The sequence below is a fragment of the Paracoccidioides brasiliensis genome (assembly GCF_000150735.1).
Source record: "Paracoccidioides brasiliensis Pb18 unplaced genomic scaffold supercont2.4, whole genome shotgun sequence".
Classification (NCBI taxonomy): Eukaryota; Fungi; Ascomycota; class Eurotiomycetes; order Onygenales; family Ajellomycetaceae; genus Paracoccidioides; species Paracoccidioides brasiliensis.
Genome location: NW_011371361.1, coordinates 207,007 through 226,547, shown reverse-complemented (window position 1 = coordinate 226,547; position 19,541 = coordinate 207,007). Strand labels below are relative to the sequence as shown.

At 45.6% G+C, this 19,541-nt stretch overlaps 6 protein-coding genes across 6 annotated transcripts; 1 reads left to right on the top strand and 5 right to left on the bottom strand.

Annotated features, from left to right (window-relative positions):
• Positions 1-745: 745 nt before the first annotated feature.
• PADG_11620 (uncharacterized protein) lies at positions 746-1,165 on the bottom strand (the record flags this gene model as incomplete). Its single annotated transcript, XM_010761554.1, has 1 exon — positions 746-1,165. The coding sequence occupies one exon, from the start codon at positions 1,163-1,165 to the stop codon at positions 746-748; it is 420 nt and encodes a 139-aa protein (XP_010759856.1).
• Positions 1,166-1,375: 210 nt separating this feature from the next.
• Positions 1,376-1,755, bottom strand: PADG_11619 (uncharacterized protein; the record flags this gene model as incomplete). The annotated part of the gene is made up of 2 exons (XM_010761553.1): positions 1,376-1,596; positions 1,659-1,755. The coding sequence occupies 2 exons, from the start codon at positions 1,753-1,755 to the stop codon at positions 1,376-1,378; spliced, it is 318 nt and encodes a 105-aa protein (XP_010759855.1).
• A 3,007-nt stretch (positions 1,756-4,762) lies between these two features.
• PADG_03571 (uncharacterized protein) lies at positions 4,763-5,295 on the top strand (the record flags this gene model as incomplete). The annotated part of the gene is made up of 3 exons (XM_010760795.1): positions 4,763-4,888; positions 5,001-5,135; positions 5,185-5,295. The coding sequence occupies 3 exons, from the start codon at positions 4,763-4,765 to the stop codon at positions 5,293-5,295; spliced, it is 372 nt and encodes a 123-aa protein (XP_010759097.1).
• A 2,300-nt stretch (positions 5,296-7,595) lies between these two features.
• PADG_03570 (uncharacterized protein) lies at positions 7,596-8,564 on the bottom strand (the record flags this gene model as incomplete). The annotated part of the gene is made up of 4 exons (XM_010760794.1): positions 7,596-7,742; positions 7,850-8,019; positions 8,200-8,257; positions 8,400-8,564. 4 exons carry the CDS (start codon positions 8,562-8,564, stop codon positions 7,596-7,598), a joined length of 540 nt encoding a protein of 179 aa, XP_010759096.1.
• A 3,287-nt stretch (positions 8,565-11,851) lies between these two features.
• On the bottom strand, positions 11,852-15,051 carry PADG_03569 (uncharacterized protein; the record flags this gene model as incomplete). The annotated part of the gene is made up of 4 exons (XM_010760793.1): positions 11,852-14,521; positions 14,602-14,700; positions 14,798-14,875; positions 14,923-15,051. The coding sequence occupies 4 exons, from the start codon at positions 15,049-15,051 to the stop codon at positions 11,852-11,854; spliced, it is 2,976 nt and encodes a 991-aa protein (XP_010759095.1).
• Positions 15,052-18,382: 3,331 nt separating this feature from the next.
• Positions 18,383-18,745, bottom strand: PADG_03568 (uncharacterized protein; the record flags this gene model as incomplete). Its single annotated transcript, XM_010760792.1, has 1 exon — positions 18,383-18,745. The coding sequence occupies one exon, from the start codon at positions 18,743-18,745 to the stop codon at positions 18,383-18,385; it is 363 nt and encodes a 120-aa protein (XP_010759094.1).
• Between the last annotated feature and the right edge of the window lie 796 nt (positions 18,746-19,541).

Below are 19,541 nucleotides of genomic sequence, written 5' to 3'. Positions count from 1 at the left end.
CAATATCCCGCAATGCGCGGATAATTTCCTGTGCAAAGGCGGCATCAATGCGATTCTCAGGAGCCTTGCAAAGAGTAATCAGATATATTTGGGGGTCACCCGTTGCTGTCGCCGCTGTCGCCGCTGTCGATGGTTGGTTCGGGATCCGGGACAGCGTGAGATTTTGATACGTCATCATGTATTTTGTTTGTGGAAATCAACGGCAGGGAATATTTTGGTAAGGAAGTTGCAAACTATTAAACAGAATCCGGGGGGAACCAATGGATATATCAATGTATTGAAGATATCATCATGTCGTCGAGGTTGGTTTATTTACCACAGTGAGACAACGGAAGTGGTCAAGTTTGGGGGAGGTTGGAGAGCGCATTTTATTCGAAGTTGCTTTGGACCTCGGCATAACCAGTTAGACCATGCCCGTATCTTCGGCGACGAGGCGTGTGCCGAAGGCATCACCTTTCACCCCCCCAATCCCCGGACTTCAACCTCCGCAGCTGGAAAACTTACATGCCAGCCTCTCTCTACAACAACATAGAAGATATGCTACTCAATATAAATCATCATTTCCCCACAGCTCATCACCCTTCAAGCGATTTACTGTCACTGCCAACTAGGATAAACAATTTGGTATTTGGCACTCATAGTTACTTAACAGAAACCACCTAAGGCAAAAATTACAGAGAACGGACGGTAAACCCTGGCATTGTCAGGAATGATGGGACTGCGATGTAGGAAACCGCACGCCAAATCACCCTGGTATTTCAACTCTAGTCTCTGACGCAGTATCCACAGGGGATTTCAAAAGCTTCGGCTTAGCTGCTTTCTCATCACACCGACCGCCTGGCTGCTCATCGAAAATTTCTAGCTGATCGTGTCCGGGGAACGGGCTCGAAGGGACAGGCTTCCCAAGGAATTCGCACAGCGGGCCCCACCCTTCCTTGATATCATATATCAGCAGCTGTTGTTTTGGTACGAGCTCACGGATCTTGTTGAACTGGGCCCTGAATGCCGACCTCCCATTATTTATGAAATCTCCGTTGAAGAAAGCGGACAATATTTTATATCGTAGCTCTCTTGCAGCCAATTTTTGTGGATCGTCGATACCAAGGTTCCCTTCGTGTTCTTGAGCCGCGTTTGACTGGCTGAGCCTAATCCAGGAACTTGACATCACAGGAATCAGTGAACGCCTCGTGTCAACTGAAGAAACAAACCGCCAGAACGGCTACAACAAAAACGCTGCTCGATCACCTACAGAAACCATTCGTCAATGTCACGTGTATTTAAAATAACTTTTGCGTCCGGGTATGCTTTAATTAACTGGGGTGCAAATGCGCAACACGGGCGTCCAACAACGGCCTGTCAACAAAACAGTCATCAATCAGCTCGGTATCTGGCCGGGGGAAAGCAGGGCAAATTTTCTACTCGCCTGGCAATCTGCAAATAAGCGATCACAGTCCGCCTTTTCAAAATTTCCCTTCCCTTCAAACACGGCGTTAAATGCATCCAACCATATTTGCGTGTCTTGTGGTCGGGCATGGACTGAGGATGGGAAATGGTATGTCCCCTGATATCCCAATTGACCCAGAGCTGTTTGTATGGCTTCATAGAAAATGGGCCCGTCAGCCAATAGAAATCACAGATAACGACGACTGTCTACCTACAGTTTGATCCTGTTCTTGGGGGCCCGAGGGCAAGCACTTTCACGGGCGCGACTCGGATACTGCTAGAGCTTCCTGTGGATGGAACCTGGCCCTCCATCACGTTCTTTGTTATCATGCCTAAATGGTTGACCGATGGATATCCAGAAAGCCTCTTCTGTGATCCTTATTATCGATCTATTTCTAGGCAAGTTTCTGAGTCTATGATTTCGAGACAAGATTTTGTCACCTTATTAGAGGGGAACTGCTAGCCCAGCTATATATTCTCTAATATATATATATATATATTTCAGATTTGGGAGGGTGGGCTTATGCTTCTATCATATATCGCTTGCTTGTTCTAGACACACTGTTAGTGGGCCCATGATAGTTTGCCTACCTGCTGCAATAATGTCACCAGCTAACTGGGGTTCCATTTTTGATGTGAAAAAATATACTTGTCCGGCGGTAAGTCGGTGCGGAGATAGGACAAACCTTGCTTCATTGGATCAACTTCATCCCATGAGCCACACCAAGTTCCGTGTTGAAATCCGTGTTCTACATCAGGGAAAGCCAATTGCCAACCTGATCCTAGGGGCACTGAAGGGGTTAACAGTACAGGAGGTGCTTATACATCTGCCTACTCATGTGGTCTACCTTGCTTGATTATACCCCAATTTTTTTCTTGATTGAATTATCTCTTCCTCTTTTCACAGTTTTTTGAAGAATGCTTGAAAATGCATAGAATATTCCATCATATCAACCAGGTTTCTGGAGTATTTGCCAATGCCGTTTGACAAATAAGAGCCACGTTGCACATCACAAGGTGCAGACGACTGAGTGCATGAGTGTTCTTCGTTTTCTTAATTTTCAACTTGGGTTTCTACCAAACCGCTTCTTATCCACGACTTCCATTATGCAGATCCCGTCTCTACCTTGTCTTAACTTGAACTGGTCACGTAAACTGATGTCATGGAACTTGTGCTCCTCAATTGAAGGGAAGGAGAGCAGAGGAAATTGACGAAGCTCCACAACACGACAATCTTCTTAAACACGGAGACCTTGGCAGCGCACTGCCAGGGTTTTGGTCCATTGTGTCGCGCGAAGAACAATCATCCCGGGATCGGTGCAATTGGAAGGCAAATTCGTCAAGAAGTGGGGACTCGCGGCAATCGGCTTGCTATGGCCGTCTCTCCCTGTCAGAAAGGGTTCCTTTTTTTAGGTCTCCATCCTATATGAACCTAGTCTTCCAGGTTTAGAATACCACCTGAGAATATCTCTTGTAACTCTGAGGCATGCTTAGCGTCTTCGCTTCAGTGGCTCGATGTTGAATGGCGGAAAATCCCACTTAAGAGGTCACCCAGACGAGGTCCTGGCCACTGGAAGCAAGGATGTGTTCGATTTTCGACGGCTGCTAGATGAAAACAAAAAAATATCCAAATGTTATTGCGGTCTATACCAATATTTATTATTGCTTACCATCCGCCGAGTAACGACTATTTGGTGTCACACTTCCCGATTTTTCAAAAACAAGTTCAGCTGGTTTTGAACTGCAGATCCCGACTAGTTAAGCATGTAAGCTTCCGAATTGCTACATTAGTTACTAAGGACTTCCAGCGGACTGCTCACTTTCGTCTTCATTTTACATCTTGGTTTGTTACTCATCCATCCTCTGACTGTATGTATTCTTACACTTATCGCAATGAGAAAAATACAAGATGACACTAAGAGTAAGAGAGCGAGCAGGAGAGCATGGTAAGCATGAATTCATACTCTGTTCATGGCATAGTGCCGGACACCGTCAAAGCTTGTCTCTCAAGTTAATTATCATTCGCACAATTAGGCGAAATATGTTGGGTATAGAAATTTCTTCCCGAGATCAAAGCGCAAAGCGTTGACCACTAAGACCAAACAATCACCGCCCGCCATGTCTTATTCTCATATATCAAGTCAACAATGATTGAGATTCTGATGCTTTCAGAGTCGTTTATCCCGTTGGAGAACTAACTCACACGTCGAAATCCATTCTGGGAGAACCATCCGCATCATTAGCAACGACCCTCCCCTCACTCGCTCACATGCTGCGCTATTTAATCAATTTCACAACTGATCTTCGACCATCCCACCTATTTTCAAGAGTTCTTTAGCACTCGGGATTATATCCCTGCGTTCTTGAAATAAAAATACCACTTAAGATTTCGACTTCAGCCTTGATATCATCGGAATTCTAAACGACATCACATCAGAGCCTACCAAAAGGTTTGAATTTCTAAGCTGAGTAGTTTCCCACCAAACAGTATAGCCAGATTTTCCCCCAAAGGTAAATAGCTAACTGCTTATGAATCGATATATTTAAGATACCGAGTACATGACTCGGGGTATTACCAGCTCTCTTGAAGGTTAACCGACCTCCTTATCTGTATGGAGGATACTAATAGCCGAGGGATGTTAGAGTTGACTGGGGATGCTACAGTTAACTGCCCGTCGGTGAGCAGAAATCGAGTATAGAGGGGAAGTGAAACCCAATGCGCATCGATCAAGACATCACGTAAATAAGTCCAGACCAGAAATCTCATAGCATGCAAGATCTCGAAGTTGATGATGCCATCTGTATAACTACTGAAACGGTCCCAACCCATAACACAGAAAACGGCTTCTGCGCAGGTAACTTGCCGAAGACCCACAACGACAGAAAATATAGAAACACAGATAAATAAGCGCATTGAAACAGTCATCCGTTCCACACCCGCATACATAGCTGCGATGTTGACAGCTGTATATCCGCGCGAAGACTGACGTGTTACCTGGAACGAACCGAAAGCGATGAATTTACTTATGCAATCGCAGCATGTGCTTTGGATGACCAGCAGTGCTGTGTTAAATATGCCCGCCAAGTTGGTGGATACCCAACAGCTTCGGCGGCGCGCAGCACACACCATGAGTGAGTGATGCTGTCCACTCAAGCATACAGTCGTGTGTGCGATTTCCATGTCAACCCATTTGCTCTGATGTGATCTCATTTCTGAATCTGCTGCAGCTAGATAACAACTGAGCTCTTACTCCACCCGCTTATAAGCCTACCTAAATAACTGCAGTCCCCGTGAGTGACTTTTTCGGGCCATTTGCAGATGCCTATGCAAGAGCACCAGTATGCCCTGAGTGAAAATGACAGGAGTAAAGCATTTATTTGGTACCTATTCATCCATCAGTTAGCAGGGATAACGATAGATGAGGCAGCCAAGATTATAGCGCCAGTAAGTTCTCGAACTCTCTTCCTACCTACCGCCTGCATTACGTACAGCTTCTGATGCAGGTCCAGTGCACCTTTCAAAACAGCCCTTTGCCTCCTAATATTACGGTTTTTAGTACTTTCAAATTTTTGTGACCGTTGTCCCGAGGATCTTTGGTGTTAAACAATGCACGGCCATCATCGGAATCTGTGGTCGAGTGTTTTGTCGAAGATTTGGATATATGATGAAGCATAGACCCAATTCAACGATTGTGAGCCATTTCTCTAGTACTGCATCTTTTTATGTTTCTTTTTTTTTAGATTCATGTTGAGAGTTATGAGGGATACCGCAGGCCTCCTGCTTGCAGCGCCATGCTGAGCTCGTCCAACTTAACGATCAGAGACCTTAACACACAGCCATCTGTTCGGTGAGCATGATTACCAATATTAATTATGTACTTCTGTAAGCTGTGACCATGGTGCCCAAAGACTTTTTCGAGTCTCTCTTGCGTGCCTTGCACGTTCCCGCAGGGTGCAAGAAATTTTGGTCAGTCATTTTCAACTGCAGCCTCCCGTGTCCAACGTTATCAGACAAAATTTCGACCGCCTTTTTGAATCAAGGTTCGATCCAGCTGGGCGGAGCCGAGATTGACAACTGGAAAATATCAGCCTGCTTAAAAAATCAAGTTTTTTTTTTCAGACGACTAATTGAGCAAATGAAGCATTCTTCCTTCGACCACGGTGTGTGTTTTGTCAAGCCCATTCCAATTACCCCCAGACACATCGTCAGCTCCCTGTGGCTTCCCGCCGGACAACTCTACCATTGCTGCCGTGAATTCAAAAAGCAGACCAGCACAGCTTCGGTCTCGTTGGCATCTACAACAATCTAGGTTGTGGCTTACTGTCAAAAGAGAGCGCTGTGCCTCTCTTTTCTTTTCTTTTCTTTTCTTTTTTTTTCAACAATTTTCTCTTCATGTCTTTTCAGATTTGCTTCGCAGTCTCGAGACATTTATCGAATCACTCCAATGCCCTCGTGAGTGGTGAAACAATCTTAACGATATCAGCAGCGTATTCCTATGAATCACGGAATTTGAAAGGATTTGGCTGCTGACGTCTGTCAGAAACTTGAAGCTGCATATACTGTTCCGGTCACGACCTCTACCGTCTCCAGTTGTGGGAAGATCTTTTTATGTATCTTTCTCTTTTCTCCATTTTGGCCATGGTGGTGTAGCGTTACTCACTCCGCATCCCTACCGCGACATAGACAACATAAACAACGGCGAATAACTTACAAGTACGGAGCGGGTTCTTCTGTGCAACCGTCAGTATACACGAATGAGAGGATCCTTCAAGACAGATTCAGGGTTATCAGCTATGTCAAGATATCAAGAGCAATGACTACGGGCATATAGCTTCGCAAGCGCCCTCCTAGTCAGGTCGTTAAGTAATGCCAATCATCCACACAAGTGCCGACGGGAGCTTGACAAGCCGTTCGGCGACAGCACTCCCAGCAATTCTCCGTGCTCGAGGTTGAGCTGGTGGTATTTCAAAAATATATTTTGTGCGAGCGTTTTCTGCCAACAGCATATGCAGTTATCATCGAATGAAACTGAGCATCTGCTATACAGATAACCAGGTGGAGGTAGGATTTCAATCCGTGCGCTGAGCCAGTGCTCCCTCTCCCAGCTACAATGTGAACAGCGATTGATATTTATGGCAAGGTTAGCATACAGGCTTGTGTAGCCATACCGCGATCAATTGGAAATATTAAGGAGTCATTCTGCCAGCACATCGCTTGGCGTTCGCCGTTTTGATATTCCTGGACAAGCTGCATAACCTTGCACAGTTGTTTTCGTGTAACAATTCGACGGTTCCAAGTCGCACAATCTGAACAATTTGTTCATTGAAACCCTCCGCAGTTCATTTTTCTTGATGTTGTTATTGTTGATGTTTCTTGTTGGTTACATGTGCAATTCCGGAATGGCCCGTTCCCATTTGATAAAACTAGCTTCCGAAATTTAGTCTGCGGATCCCACCGCGGCCCACGGTTCACTTCCGCCTTCCAGATAACCTTAATATATCGTCTTTCCTACATTATTATGGAGAAGGATCTCTATTGCGTCTTCGATGTGCGTGGTCCGCTTTGGTTTCCGCAAACCCTTATTCATGTCCCCAGATCTAGAGCTGGAGGAGAAGGGTAAAAGTGAGAGGAGCAGCCACACCCTGTGGCTTAGCTCAGACATTCAAGGCGGGGTCGGGTGATCTGAAGCCCGATCAAATTACCCTGATGCACTTCGCTACAATGGATATTTGCCGCCAATGCTCTTCCCGAAAGGGTTGATATAGGCTGGTACAAGCGATTGTTTTACATTCCACAATCCTCAAATTGCTGATTTTCTCAGGGTGAGATTCGATCGATCTCGGCTCCGAAAGCGGGAAATAACTCAAATCATAATCACTGGTTCAGCTTGATATGACAGACACAAGAACAGAAGATATATTGGTATGGCTCCCTTTGAGTCTCTCTGATTATAGCTAGTGTTTCTCAGAAAAGTGCGAGGGTCAGCGAGGGTCAGCGAGGGTCAGCGAGGGTCAGCGAAGGTCAGGCGAGGACCTGGTGCGGCCCTGTTTACTCTATCAGTAACGCATAACTACCTCCCCACCCTCAAAACCGTCCCAATAATTCCGCACCCTTTTCCCCCAACATCATCATCAGCAGCAGCAGCAGCGTGCTAAGCCTCTTCCGCCCACCACAACACCAACGGACCCTCCGTTCCATAAACGGGATCTGCTTCTGGCATTTCCACCGCAGAAGTCTCTTTGCGTACCGCAACTAGATCGATAGGCTCTTTGCCGAATTCATTGCGCCAGTGGGGGAGCTTTCTGTAGAGAGCAGCTTAGCTGGATTGGAAATAGCCTTTATATGTAGTGTGCTGTACATGTTATATAACGCACTCGGATGTACCCAAAAACAGTATCAACGCACCTTTGGATAAAGGCCCACGTAGCGGTAATCTATACTGTCGACGCAGCTATGCGTTATTCCTGCCGGGAGGACTATGACGTCACCGGCTGTGACGGGGATAAGGATGCCTGCGCTGTGGCTGTCGTGTTTTCCTTTGCCAATGCGCAGCGTGGACGAACCTTGGAATATCCCTATTTTGATATGATTAATTTCTGTTAGCTACCATTCGTTTGTTGGAGTTGGTTGCGTTGTGTTGTCCTTCAAGGCCACACTCTGTTCACTTCTCATGCGTAGATTGCAGTGCAGAACCATGCGGAGTAGTAGTTAGTTGCCTGGGATCAGCACCCAACAGATCAGATTTCAGCGCCTACCGTAGCACTCATGTGTATTCGGATGGAAATGGGGTGTTGGGATGTGGCCAAATGTTCCCTATAGAAGGAAAATTCAGTGCATTAATATTACCAAATCAGTTGCATATTGATTATTTATAGATATCCTTTCATCCCAGGGACGGGTTGAATGAGATAGAACAGATGCTTGTCTCTCTACTATGAATGGATAAGAAACATACCCTCCTCTCCCAGTTATTCCCCTCCAAGAACTCCGTAGTTGTACTCTCTGAATGCGGCTGAGGAAGCACGTTCCGATATACAAGGACTGGTAGCGGGCTGTTGGGTGAGTAGGTGGTTGGTTGCAAGTAGAATCTTTCTACAGGTTGTGTGGCTGTGGAAGACATGATGAGAGGTTTCTGGTAGATGTTATACGGCATATGATAAATATTGGATATATATATATATATATATATATATGCATGACCCTCCCCATTGACTGTTAACATTAACTGTTGATTGCTTGGTGGTAAAATTCCACAGCCAGGCGGATTAGTCAAATAGTTATGAGGCATTCCCGATCTCCAGAGATGGCACTCGAAAACCTTTTTTAATGGTTCCCCGCAGAACATCTGCTGGACAATTTGTTGCTTTCCTTTTTGTAGGGGATAAAACCCACAACCATTCCACTCGTGGATTAAATCGAAACCACTTCTTTTTCTACTTGTCGTTTGGAGCTTTGGTACACAATTCGGCGGTTGTGACTTTGGATAAAATGCCACCTCTAGAACCTGCCCACCGCGTAAATCCACCACATCCAACCAACTGAGCTATCATTCCACTAATACTAATACGCTTGTCATTCTATTTACGTGCTTGTAGGCCCGGGTGTACTACGGCTGCCACAGCTTTTTTGGCATGATTTCAGACGCTCTAGCCTGAGTTCTAGTCTTCAAAGCGGTAGCCTCATGAAGAGGATGCTTAATTCTTCAACGTTACCAAACTTGTTATCGAGGTAAGATTGAACTTTCTTCTTAACTTTTAAGCTAGAGAAGATCTCTCCTTGACTAGAAAACTTCTAATGCAGGCTTTTAGGATGTTTGCTAAGTACAAGTCTTTAATAGTCATAGTAATCCTTGAAAAGCCTTCTGACTTTAGATCAACATTTATCAGATTTTAACAGCTTTAGTATCTTATATATATATGTCAGACGTTTGAAGAGATAGTAAGGAGTTTACTATATTAAGTTTAATGAGATTTATATATATAAAGCTTTGGAGCTATTGAATTCAAATTTACGAGAATTTTAATATATTAGCAAAGTGTTGAAATATTAATTTCACTGCTTTTATTAATTTTTTTTTTTTGTTTAATTTAACGACTTCAAATATGTTTTAACTTTTTACTAGTAATCTAATATAGTAAATCTTTATAAATGAAAATATAAGTTAATTTTATATTTACAATAATAAAAATATTAAATATTAATTAAATATTGATAGAAAGATTATTATATATAATAAAACTAATTGACATGACTCAGTCTACGAGCAACTGAATAAAGAGATCGGAGCGGATCAACTTTTCGGAGCGGAGTGGATCAACCTTAATCCATATACCAAGCACGCTGCGCCGTTAACATCTTCCTCTGACATCTTAAAGTATCAATTCAATAAGATCAAGCAGTATCAAGCATCATATACAGAGAGCTCTTCTAGTCCAATCAATTAAGCCATAGATTAATTGATTTAAGGGTATCAGCTAGCTATGCATAATCCCACTCTTTTGACATTTTGACAGAAACAAAACCCTATTTGTTGCAAATGAAAAAGCAATATTGCAAGTGAGAACAGAGATATATTTATATAGCTTAGGAGGAAGCAGAGAAAGAATTAGCTAGAGCTCAAGCTCCTCAACAAACTGTGCAGAATGAAGTGAAAAATCCAAAATCATTCTGTCAAAAAAGCAAGCATTAATGAAATGTAGTATATGTGGTCAAACAGAACAACACATGCCGTAGGATTAAGAAATTAGCAGTTTACTCTTTGTCTAGATATTTTTATTCAACCTCAGAATTCAGAAGATTATTTCTTAAACGATGGTATAGTTATGCAAGCAGGGACAGGCTTTTGAAATCTCCATTCAATATTTACTCACCTAGGAATTCTCTATGTTCAGGGCTTAATCTTTGCTGAAAGACATGACTGGCAGACTTGATTATTGAAATTAGCTATTCCGCCACAGAGGGTGTGCTTCTAGAGATGTTAATTGCTGTTGCTGCTGCCCGTACAGAGAAATAAAGACCATTTTCCAGGCTGCCAAGGGCTAATTGAATAGAATCTTCACATTGAAAGTCCATTTTATACAATTGGTTTGAATCTGGTTGATTTTACCCGGTGGGCGGATCGTAAGCGGTAGTATCTTATGTCCAGTTCCAAGGGGCATTGGGAATCCCCACCCACAGCAACTAGACACGGGAAAGCCTTGGGCGATAGTACAGTCATGAAATAGAGGAACTGATGAGAATGTATCCAAAATGGAGAATAAATATTTGGCGTATTTTAGAGTGGAGTTCACAATCTAGGCTCTATCGAACTTCGTCAACACCGATATGACATACAACATCCAGCCGTGAATGAGAACGTAGAGTAGAGTATAAAAGAGTAAAGAAATGAAAAAGAAAATAAAATAAAATAAAAAGAAAGAAAGAATTGAGTAACACATCAACATTTAACCAGAATCGAAAACTGGAGGCAAAGATATATATGAAGAGGCGAGATGAGCAGCTATGCGTATATATTGAGAGACATACATACAAATCATGAGAAAGGACCTAGGCTAAACACCAGTCCTGATATCACGAATGAAGTAGAGTATAAAACATCTCATGAAAGAGAAGAATGAGGTGAAGTCTCACAAAATAACCAGCCAGATAAAATGAAGCGGGTTCGCTAGAACAGAGAAAAAAATATATAAACCGTAAATCAGACCTTTTTGCACATTAAGCGCAAATAAATCAAAATCCCCCACCATTCATCACCGCAAATCATATCATGAATATGAGCAGAAATGCCCAGGGAGATATATAACAAAGAAGTAAACAATATGAAAAAAAAAAAGTGAAAAAATGTTCAATAATATTAAGCCTTGCCGGCTGACTCCTTCATCTCCATCTGAATCTCCATAATGGGAGGTTCTCGTCAATAAAGGGGAAATCAAAATTGAACAAAAAAGGTAAACTGGATCTAAGCCAGCCAGATTTAATAAAAGGAAATTGTGAAACTAAAACATGAAGAGGGAAATAAATTAAACGGTCAGGTAAAGCGCCGATCGCAGCGGAGGAACCAAAGGAAAGAGAAGGAAAAGAAAACACCAGAGGCAGATCCAAGCAGCTCCTAAAATTTGAAGGATTGCAGTACATTGTTTTTCTCGTGGGTAAAAAGAACTACTCTTTGAGTGCGTGATATATTGCGCGGTATATGCATGAGGATTGCTCAAAGATCCAACTGTGCAGTTAGGGCCCATACCTAGACGGAAGGAAGGAGTGAATTGACGAATCAATCGATGACAGGAGGAACAGTTGGGAAAATATCATGGAGATGAACAGCAAGGGTACGGCAGAGTATCACATTTCATTGGTCCACAAAAACCGCACCATTACCTCACACCTCGCGGATGGGCCACAGATATTCATTCATTGCCAAAGATGAAAAAGTCCGTTGCTGCCGCCAGCACCACCACCACCGCCGCCGCCAGCGGAGAGGCCCCTCCGACCGCTTCCCCTCCTCGACACCGCCGTCCCAGTGCCCGGTTCCGAAGAATCAGCACCGCTCACACTCCCCCTGGCTCCGCCATCCAGACTCCCCCGTGCAATCCCAAAGTCACTCATGGTAAACAGCAACGGCTCATCCTCTTCGAAATTGCTTGAGGATGGCCCACCACCAACACCATGGTGGCGGTTGAAGCTGTGTCGTTGACCCACACCGCCGCTGCCAAAGGGCCGGCGGTGGGTGTCGGTATTCGTCGACATCCCACTGTTGCTGCCGCTGCCTTGGTAGCCGTCGTGGTGGGAAGAGGGAAGGGCGTTGCCGCGACCTAGGCTGCTGGATGCGGAGCTGTGGGAGTTTGGGTGTCCAGTTGAGCCTCTGCCACGGTGGTGCGAGAAGCGCGGTTGATACGGGTGGTTGGAAGAAATCGTGGTAGCGCGGTATTGGGTGGATGTGGCGGGGTTGTTTGAGTTATTGTCTGCCAGCTGGGGCTGGTTGGTTGGTAGCATATCGACTGCGGGAGCTTCATTGTCCAGCTCCTGCTGACGCACTATTGCGTTGAGGCTCAGAAGTGATCTATCTTCAGCTCCTAGGCTTAGACTTCGCATACCGAAGGGGAGGAATTCGGCCGTTTCATAATCAATGGTTGTGCTCGGCCTTCGATGAGCGGCAGAGCTTGAACGTCGATAGCTAGGGATGAATGGACGTGGGGAGGTAGGAATGTCGATTGCATTGGCGTTAGAGTTGTGGGCAGCAGGTTCCATTGCCGTCTCTTGACTGGGTGTTTCCTCGAGAAGAGAGCCGTGGGATTCATGTGAGAGGTGGTGGCGTCGATTGTCCGTGCGGTCGAGGTGGGAGTAGTCGATGATACTGTTCGAGCTGAGGCGGGAGGGGATGGCGGGGGTATGGGGAGTATGAGGTGAAATTGGTTTGCCTGGAGATGAAGAGGTGGAAATCGACGTGCCGGCAATCATGGGAGGAACGCTAGGGAGCTGTCTACTTGACGAAGTAGATGAACGATGGAGAACTAGTGAAGAGGTCATAGAATCCGACAGGGCAGCATTTGATTCTTTCATCTTTTGAAAACGCGTGAGGGCAACAGCAGTCCTCCGGGTTTGTGCATACAAACTGGCAGAATCAGAAGGATTCAGCAGATCTTTTCGCATGTCAAGCATTTTGAGAAACTCTCCAATATTTGCTTCATCTCCCTGTAATGAGCTGGAACTGGTGCCTGGCTCCGCAATTATTCCAGAGCTAGGGTGGGCTGTGGAGGATGCAGCACTCGCTTTCCCGCTAGAGGTGTAATCATCATCTGTTTTGCTGGCTCCACCCGATGACAATCTCCCTCTTCGATGAGTGAAGGAACTGGTATACTTTACAATCGGAGCAGGTCTAGGAGAGCCAGAACCTGATGACGCGATGGCGTTTTCTGGTGAAGCATATGTGGATTTTCGAGAGACAGCAGCAGCACTCGCAGGCGGTGGCATGGTCTTGCTATCTGATGGCACATTAACCGGTCCCGTTCGACAAGGTGCAATTCGGGGAGAAGATACAATGGGAGAATCCACCAAAGACGGGGACGCTGAGAGGGGAGGCGCCTTGAAAGGTGGGAATGAAATCGAAGGTTTTCGCTGGGCGGAGTGGACACCATCGCGGGAGAAAAGACCCGGTCTTGAGCCATGTCCAGGTTTAGGTGAGGGTGGTGATACGGGGGAGCTGGACGAACCAGTCCCAAATTCCCTTGCGGCTCGAAGGGCAGATAATGGACTGACGCCCGTCGCAGGAACTGCATGATGGAAAGTCGATAAACTACCATAGGCCTGGGCATTGTGGGGTTGATCACGGCCTCGTCTAGCCACTGGCAAGGACCCAATTTCTTGTGCTCCACCGGGGAAATGATCTTCTGAGGGAAGAGATGGCCGAAAGTAGGCATCATCCGCACCCATAAACCTTGAACTCAATAATGCTTCAGAGTCATCCACTCTAAAGTCACAGTTCATTCGATAGGTTACCTGCACGGAAAAAGGGCCGGCGGGAGACTCAATAACGCCAAAAGAGAAAGTCTCTATAGTTTTACCACCATCATCGTAGAACGGGATGCTCAAAGGGTCGAGTGCCTGTGGTGTGCCTGCACTGGTTCCATTGTATATTCTGTAGCGAATAGGTAGGGTCGGGTTGGACCGCATAGTTGTCTGGCGTTTGGAAAACTTCCAAGCAGGGAGGAACCGGGAATGCGTAAAGAGAGATCTAAACAGAACGATGCTTTTCTTGTAGAGAGTGGGTAGTATGGAGGCGAGATCGGCGGGCAGATCTCTTGACGCATCCCCAAGTTCAACCTTCCAGCGCTCCAGAATGACTCTACTATATCTAGTATCCTGAGGCCCTTTGTAAGAAAACAAGGAATTAAGAGCTTCGAGAACGTCCCAGCGCTTCCCATGTTCATCAAGAATCACAAGGCTCTGGTTATGTGTCAACTCATCCGGATCGAGATAGGTTTCGATAATCATGGGCGGTGGACGGCGATCAGTTGTATCACAACTCTTCCAGGTTCGTAAGTCGTCTTTGAGCACATCGGTTTCGTCGAGTTCAACATTAAACTATACCAACAGAATCCAACCGTTACTCTTAGGTTCAAAAATAGAGGAACAAAATGTGTCCCTGTCCAAACCAAACGTACCCATCGGTTCACCCTTTTCACATCCGAGTCTTTGTTATACGCAAGGGGCAACTCGACTCGAGATTGCAATATTATTAGAGCGGCTTTCGTATGGTATTGCTACGCAGGAATAACTTCAGTATATATACGGTAAATTTTCGAGGAGCGCCAAAAAAAAAAAAATTAAAAAATAAAAAAAAAAACCAAAAAGGCTCACCTGAACGATCTGATTTAGCTTGGCAATGATATCTCTAGTAGGAGCAACATTTGACGGGCCCTGCGTGAACATTTTCAGCTTTGGTCAATCCCAAGTCCTCTTGTTGATGTATCGGGTATACCAACCTCAGCAGATGATGCAGCGTCAGACTCTACAGCACTGCGATCTCGAGGGTTGTTGGTGCGAGCTGGATTAGTCCTGGGAGAGTTTGCGGGAGACGCCGTTGCCGGCGGAGGTCGAGGATGTTGATGCATCTCTGGCAGCTAACTATCGGAAGATTTGGGGGAAGTGAACTCAGCCAAAGGTTGCCAAAAAAAAAAAAAAAAAAAATTTGAGCCGCGAAGGTCCTCGGGCACAACAGGAGAGGGTTTTCGGGCCGGGTTTGTTACTTGTGATATGTATAATGGAATAATGGACCGAAAATCGGCGGTATCCGTGACAGACAGCCACGGAGAGTATGATTCAGTCGTTCGAGACAATATACGCCAAGTAACGTCGACGAACGGGATATGTAACGAGAAGCAAGATATGTGATATCAGACAGGAGGAAAAAGGATATCGGACTGATGCAGCGTTCGATAGCTGTCCATGTTAGCTAAGGCGTGGGGAGAAATGCAGCGGCGGCGGCACCTAGGCCGTTCGGGGGGTCATTGGATTGGATTGGTTCAGGGTGTAACTGAAAGGGTTTACCACAGGGTGGCAAGAAGCGAGAGATGATGGGACGGAGAGCCTTATAGTGCGTCGACGATGCTGGGGGGAACGGGAATCGACAAGTGGAAAACCGCAACGGTTACCGGGGACATTATTATAGGTCTTGCAGGCGAAGAGCTTAGGCAACAGGCAAGCGGGGGAGAGATAGAAGGGAATAGGTTGTCGAAAGCTGTGGTGATATAAAAGGGAGCGGGAGCTAGCACTGAGTCTTCCTTAGAGCTTTGTTTCTCTGCTGTCCGCAGGTTTTTGAGACGAAAAGACCAGGCAAGCCGGAAACCGAGCGGCGGCGGATTCCTCCCGAGAAGGGGGAACAGCACTTTAGTGGCACATCTTCCGTGGTTCTGCCACTTGGTTGGAAACGGGGAAGAAGATGGGGAGAAAGGAGGTACAGAGAGAGGGGCTGTTGGTAAGGTGTGGGTGTGGGTGTGGGAGGTAGGGAGGGAGTAAGAAAAAAGTTGACGTGAGGGTTGTAAGTTTGAGGTCGAAGTTAGTTAGGGTTGAAGTCGGGGCGAGTCGAAGAGAACTTAATAATAACATACGGACACAGGCACAAAACAGCGAAGTGACAAGTGACGCACAACAGCTGACTCGGACAGCCCGCCAAGCAGCAACCGTGACTAGACTATACTTTGGCCAGAATAAATAAATGTGAAACCAGGAGGAAGAGAGGACCGGTTGACAAGGGGGAAGTCAGTCAACTGCTTGGAACAGAACAACTTGGCCGGTTTGTTCTGATCGAGAAGGGGGAGAAGGAGAAGAGATGGAGACAATAAGACAATGCTTAAGAACATTTGTCGTCTGTGGTGCATCGCTTGCCTCAGCCAACAACCATCGTTGAATCTGTCTGCGGGAGTCACTCCAACAATCTCATTGCATCAAAGGGTACCCTCCCTCCTCTCTTCCGGTCGAGTCATTCATACCAAAAGGAGCTTAAGGAGCTTGCTGCAGTATGGTATGGTCCTGTCCTGTAAAGCAATACGCTAGACAATACATACCACCGCTCGTGGCTTGCATAAACCTTATTACCATCAATGGGACGTTCTGATTTCCATGTGTGTCACAATACCTCTGCCGCGTACTGTAATGGGTATACAACGGCGGCGGGTTGGTATCTGGACCTCCATGTAACTTGCTATGCTGCTGTTGCTGTTGCTGATGCTGATGCTGATGCTGATGCTGACGCCATCTCCAAGGCATCTAGCATCAATAGAACACAAAACAAACAAACAAAAAAAAAAAAAAAAAGAAAAAGAAAAAGAAAAAAGAAAAAAGAAAAAAAAAAAAAGAAAGAAAAGAAAGAAAAAGAAAGAGGGAAAGAGGGAAAGAAAGAAATCCACGAAACATCCTCCTGGTCTAGGCTAGGCAAAATGCCACACCGACCTCCGCAGGAACTACATCGATATTTTGCGGATATTGCTCTCTAGCAATCCCATATGCCAACATATCACAAAACAGTTTCCCGCATCAGCGTCGTACTCCAGCAAACATAACCCCTCAGAACCATCCCGTCGATAAACGCTGCAGTTAGACGAGGCAGATATCTAGACTGCGTTTGGCACTGGCTGCCTCGCCATGCAGCCCATGAATCCCAAGCCACTTCCTTGGCCCACAAAAACAAACCGTCGCGGCGCTCATCACACCAATCAGCTACAGTAGTCCCCGATTCCCCCAAACAGTCCTTGGGGCGTGACAGAGCGTGGATGGCGCCCCTCCCATTCGTCCCCCATCGCTCTATTACCAGCAGCTGCAGATCCTCATCCTCATTGCTCTGTTCCAGAGTCCAGAGCACAGAGACTTTTTCCGAAGTGCTCTCCGCTGCGAAGTCTATATTGCCTGACTGCAAGGACCCTAACTGCTTATGTCAAATCTTGTTCGGACTGAGCGTCTGCGCAGATGGCAAATGTAAGGGGAAGCAACTCCGTACGCAGTAGCTAGCTCAAAGACTCGGGAACTTTTTCCCTTGGCTCCAGAGGACACTGGCGTTCCATATTATTATTATTATTATTATTATTATTATTATTATTATTATTATTATTATTATTATTATTATTATCAACCCTGGACTCCTTTCATAATGAACTAAATATTATTCCCCCCCACCTCTGTGTTAGTGGTGAATGAAGCATGGCGTTAGGCATTGGAGAAGTTGAGGTTAATGATTTCTACAACCCGTCCTCAAAATCCAGAGTCGAGAGGGTTTCAACACGTCAAACCCAGGTCTTTGTTAATAGCGTAAATAGTCGATCCTGCAACGCTCCAGTTCCCCCCCCCCGCGGACGAATAACCCATCAATCATCCAAACCCGCAGATGCAGACGTGTCTAATGATCAGTGACCAGTAATTCGGAGATTCGTGCGCGTCTTTATACGGCGAACTCATGATTCCTGTTTGGTCATCGCCTGTCAAATGATGAGTTGACTAATGGAATGGATGGAATAACTAACTAACTGGTTACAGCGATGTACTCCGTTATTACTGTATGAAATGTCTTACAATGATTCCTGTCATATTATTACTCTCCCCCATTCCGTGCCTCTGCATCAAATCTTCCTGGGTTCTCCTTGGTTTCACCAGTCACGGAGCGTTAGATGGCTGCCCGTAATGACCACCTACCACCGCGGCAGCCGCCTGACCGACTGACAGGTCCCGTGAGGAGGGCCTGTATCCAGAAATCAGGATATTTTCATTTCCTTTTCTCCTGAGCAATTCACAATCTGTCATGCCTGCTTTGCTCTGCTACTGTGTTTTCCCTCTCTCTTCTGCCTATTTCCAAGATAGGGCAGAGGTAATATATTCCACGTCAACAAACTCTACAAACTCTAGCGACTGAATACAACCAAGGCCTTGTTAGGATCGATCCTGGTCAGTGTCACCTCAATGATCAAAGATCGCTTGCGAGCCAACATTGGAAGCGCCAGGGGGCACGGGCCCTTTCTTTTCTTTTCTTTCCTTCCCTTCATTTTTTCCCTTCTCTTTTTTCTTCTCCTCTCTTGCTTGACTCTCTTGACCTGGATAGAGGCCTGACGGATGCGCTTGAGCCTCAATCAACCAGCCAACCATAATCGCAACCTGCAATATGATAGCGACAGGAAGAAACCTCTTCTTGTTATAAATACCCGACGACCGGTGATGGTTGCTTGAGTCGACAAGTCGACAAGCCGAAAAGGCATCGAGTTTTCTTTCCAAATAGGTTTGCCGACGATTTTCGAAATGCTGCCTGTCTGTGTGCCATGACATGGCGCATTTTGCTGTTGGTCGGTATTCCGTGCAGGCAGTTGCCTAGAAGCTAATGGCCTACAGATGCAGACTTTCCACGCACGACTGGGGCCAATCAAATCAACCTATGTTTGCTTTGGGCATTGATTTACTCGAAAATTTCATTTGATCAGGTAAATGCGTTTCGGAAGTAGAGTAGGGGTTTGAGATATATTGTCTTCTAGGAATAAGAATATGCCTGAGCCATCCTGAGCGAGCATTGAGTATCCTAGCCTCTGGGCCTTTGAGGGACAAAGCAACGAAAGGGTTGCCGTGCTGATACAGAGAGAGCTTTTCGACGATGAAAAGTTGATCTTCACTTCAACAACTCCGCCCATGATTAATTTCATTGTCCACAGGGCTACTACATTTTTCCTAAATGGAGTTATTGAATGTCGCTCATATAATGTGAGCCATCCACATGCACTCTGCCACTCCTATCAACATCTAGTTGCTCCCTAAGGTCGCATTATAACATGGAGTATTCAACCATATACTCCGTACGCGAGAAGAATACCTTTTTCAACTGCTCTACTTGTTAGCTGCTAGATACACATCAAAATAGGTGCTGTTAATAATAGATTCTTCGTATGAATTTACTCATAGATCTAATTCTTGCTGCTGGTACTTTGTGCCCAGCCGTCAATTTCAGCCTCTCACCTGTTCTCATGTGCTGTCCGCGTCGTGTGATTGGCCGAGCCCCAATATCATCCATCAATATTCAAACAGATTGAACCAACTTAAAAAAACGATTCATCTCCCTACTTAACAACCGTTT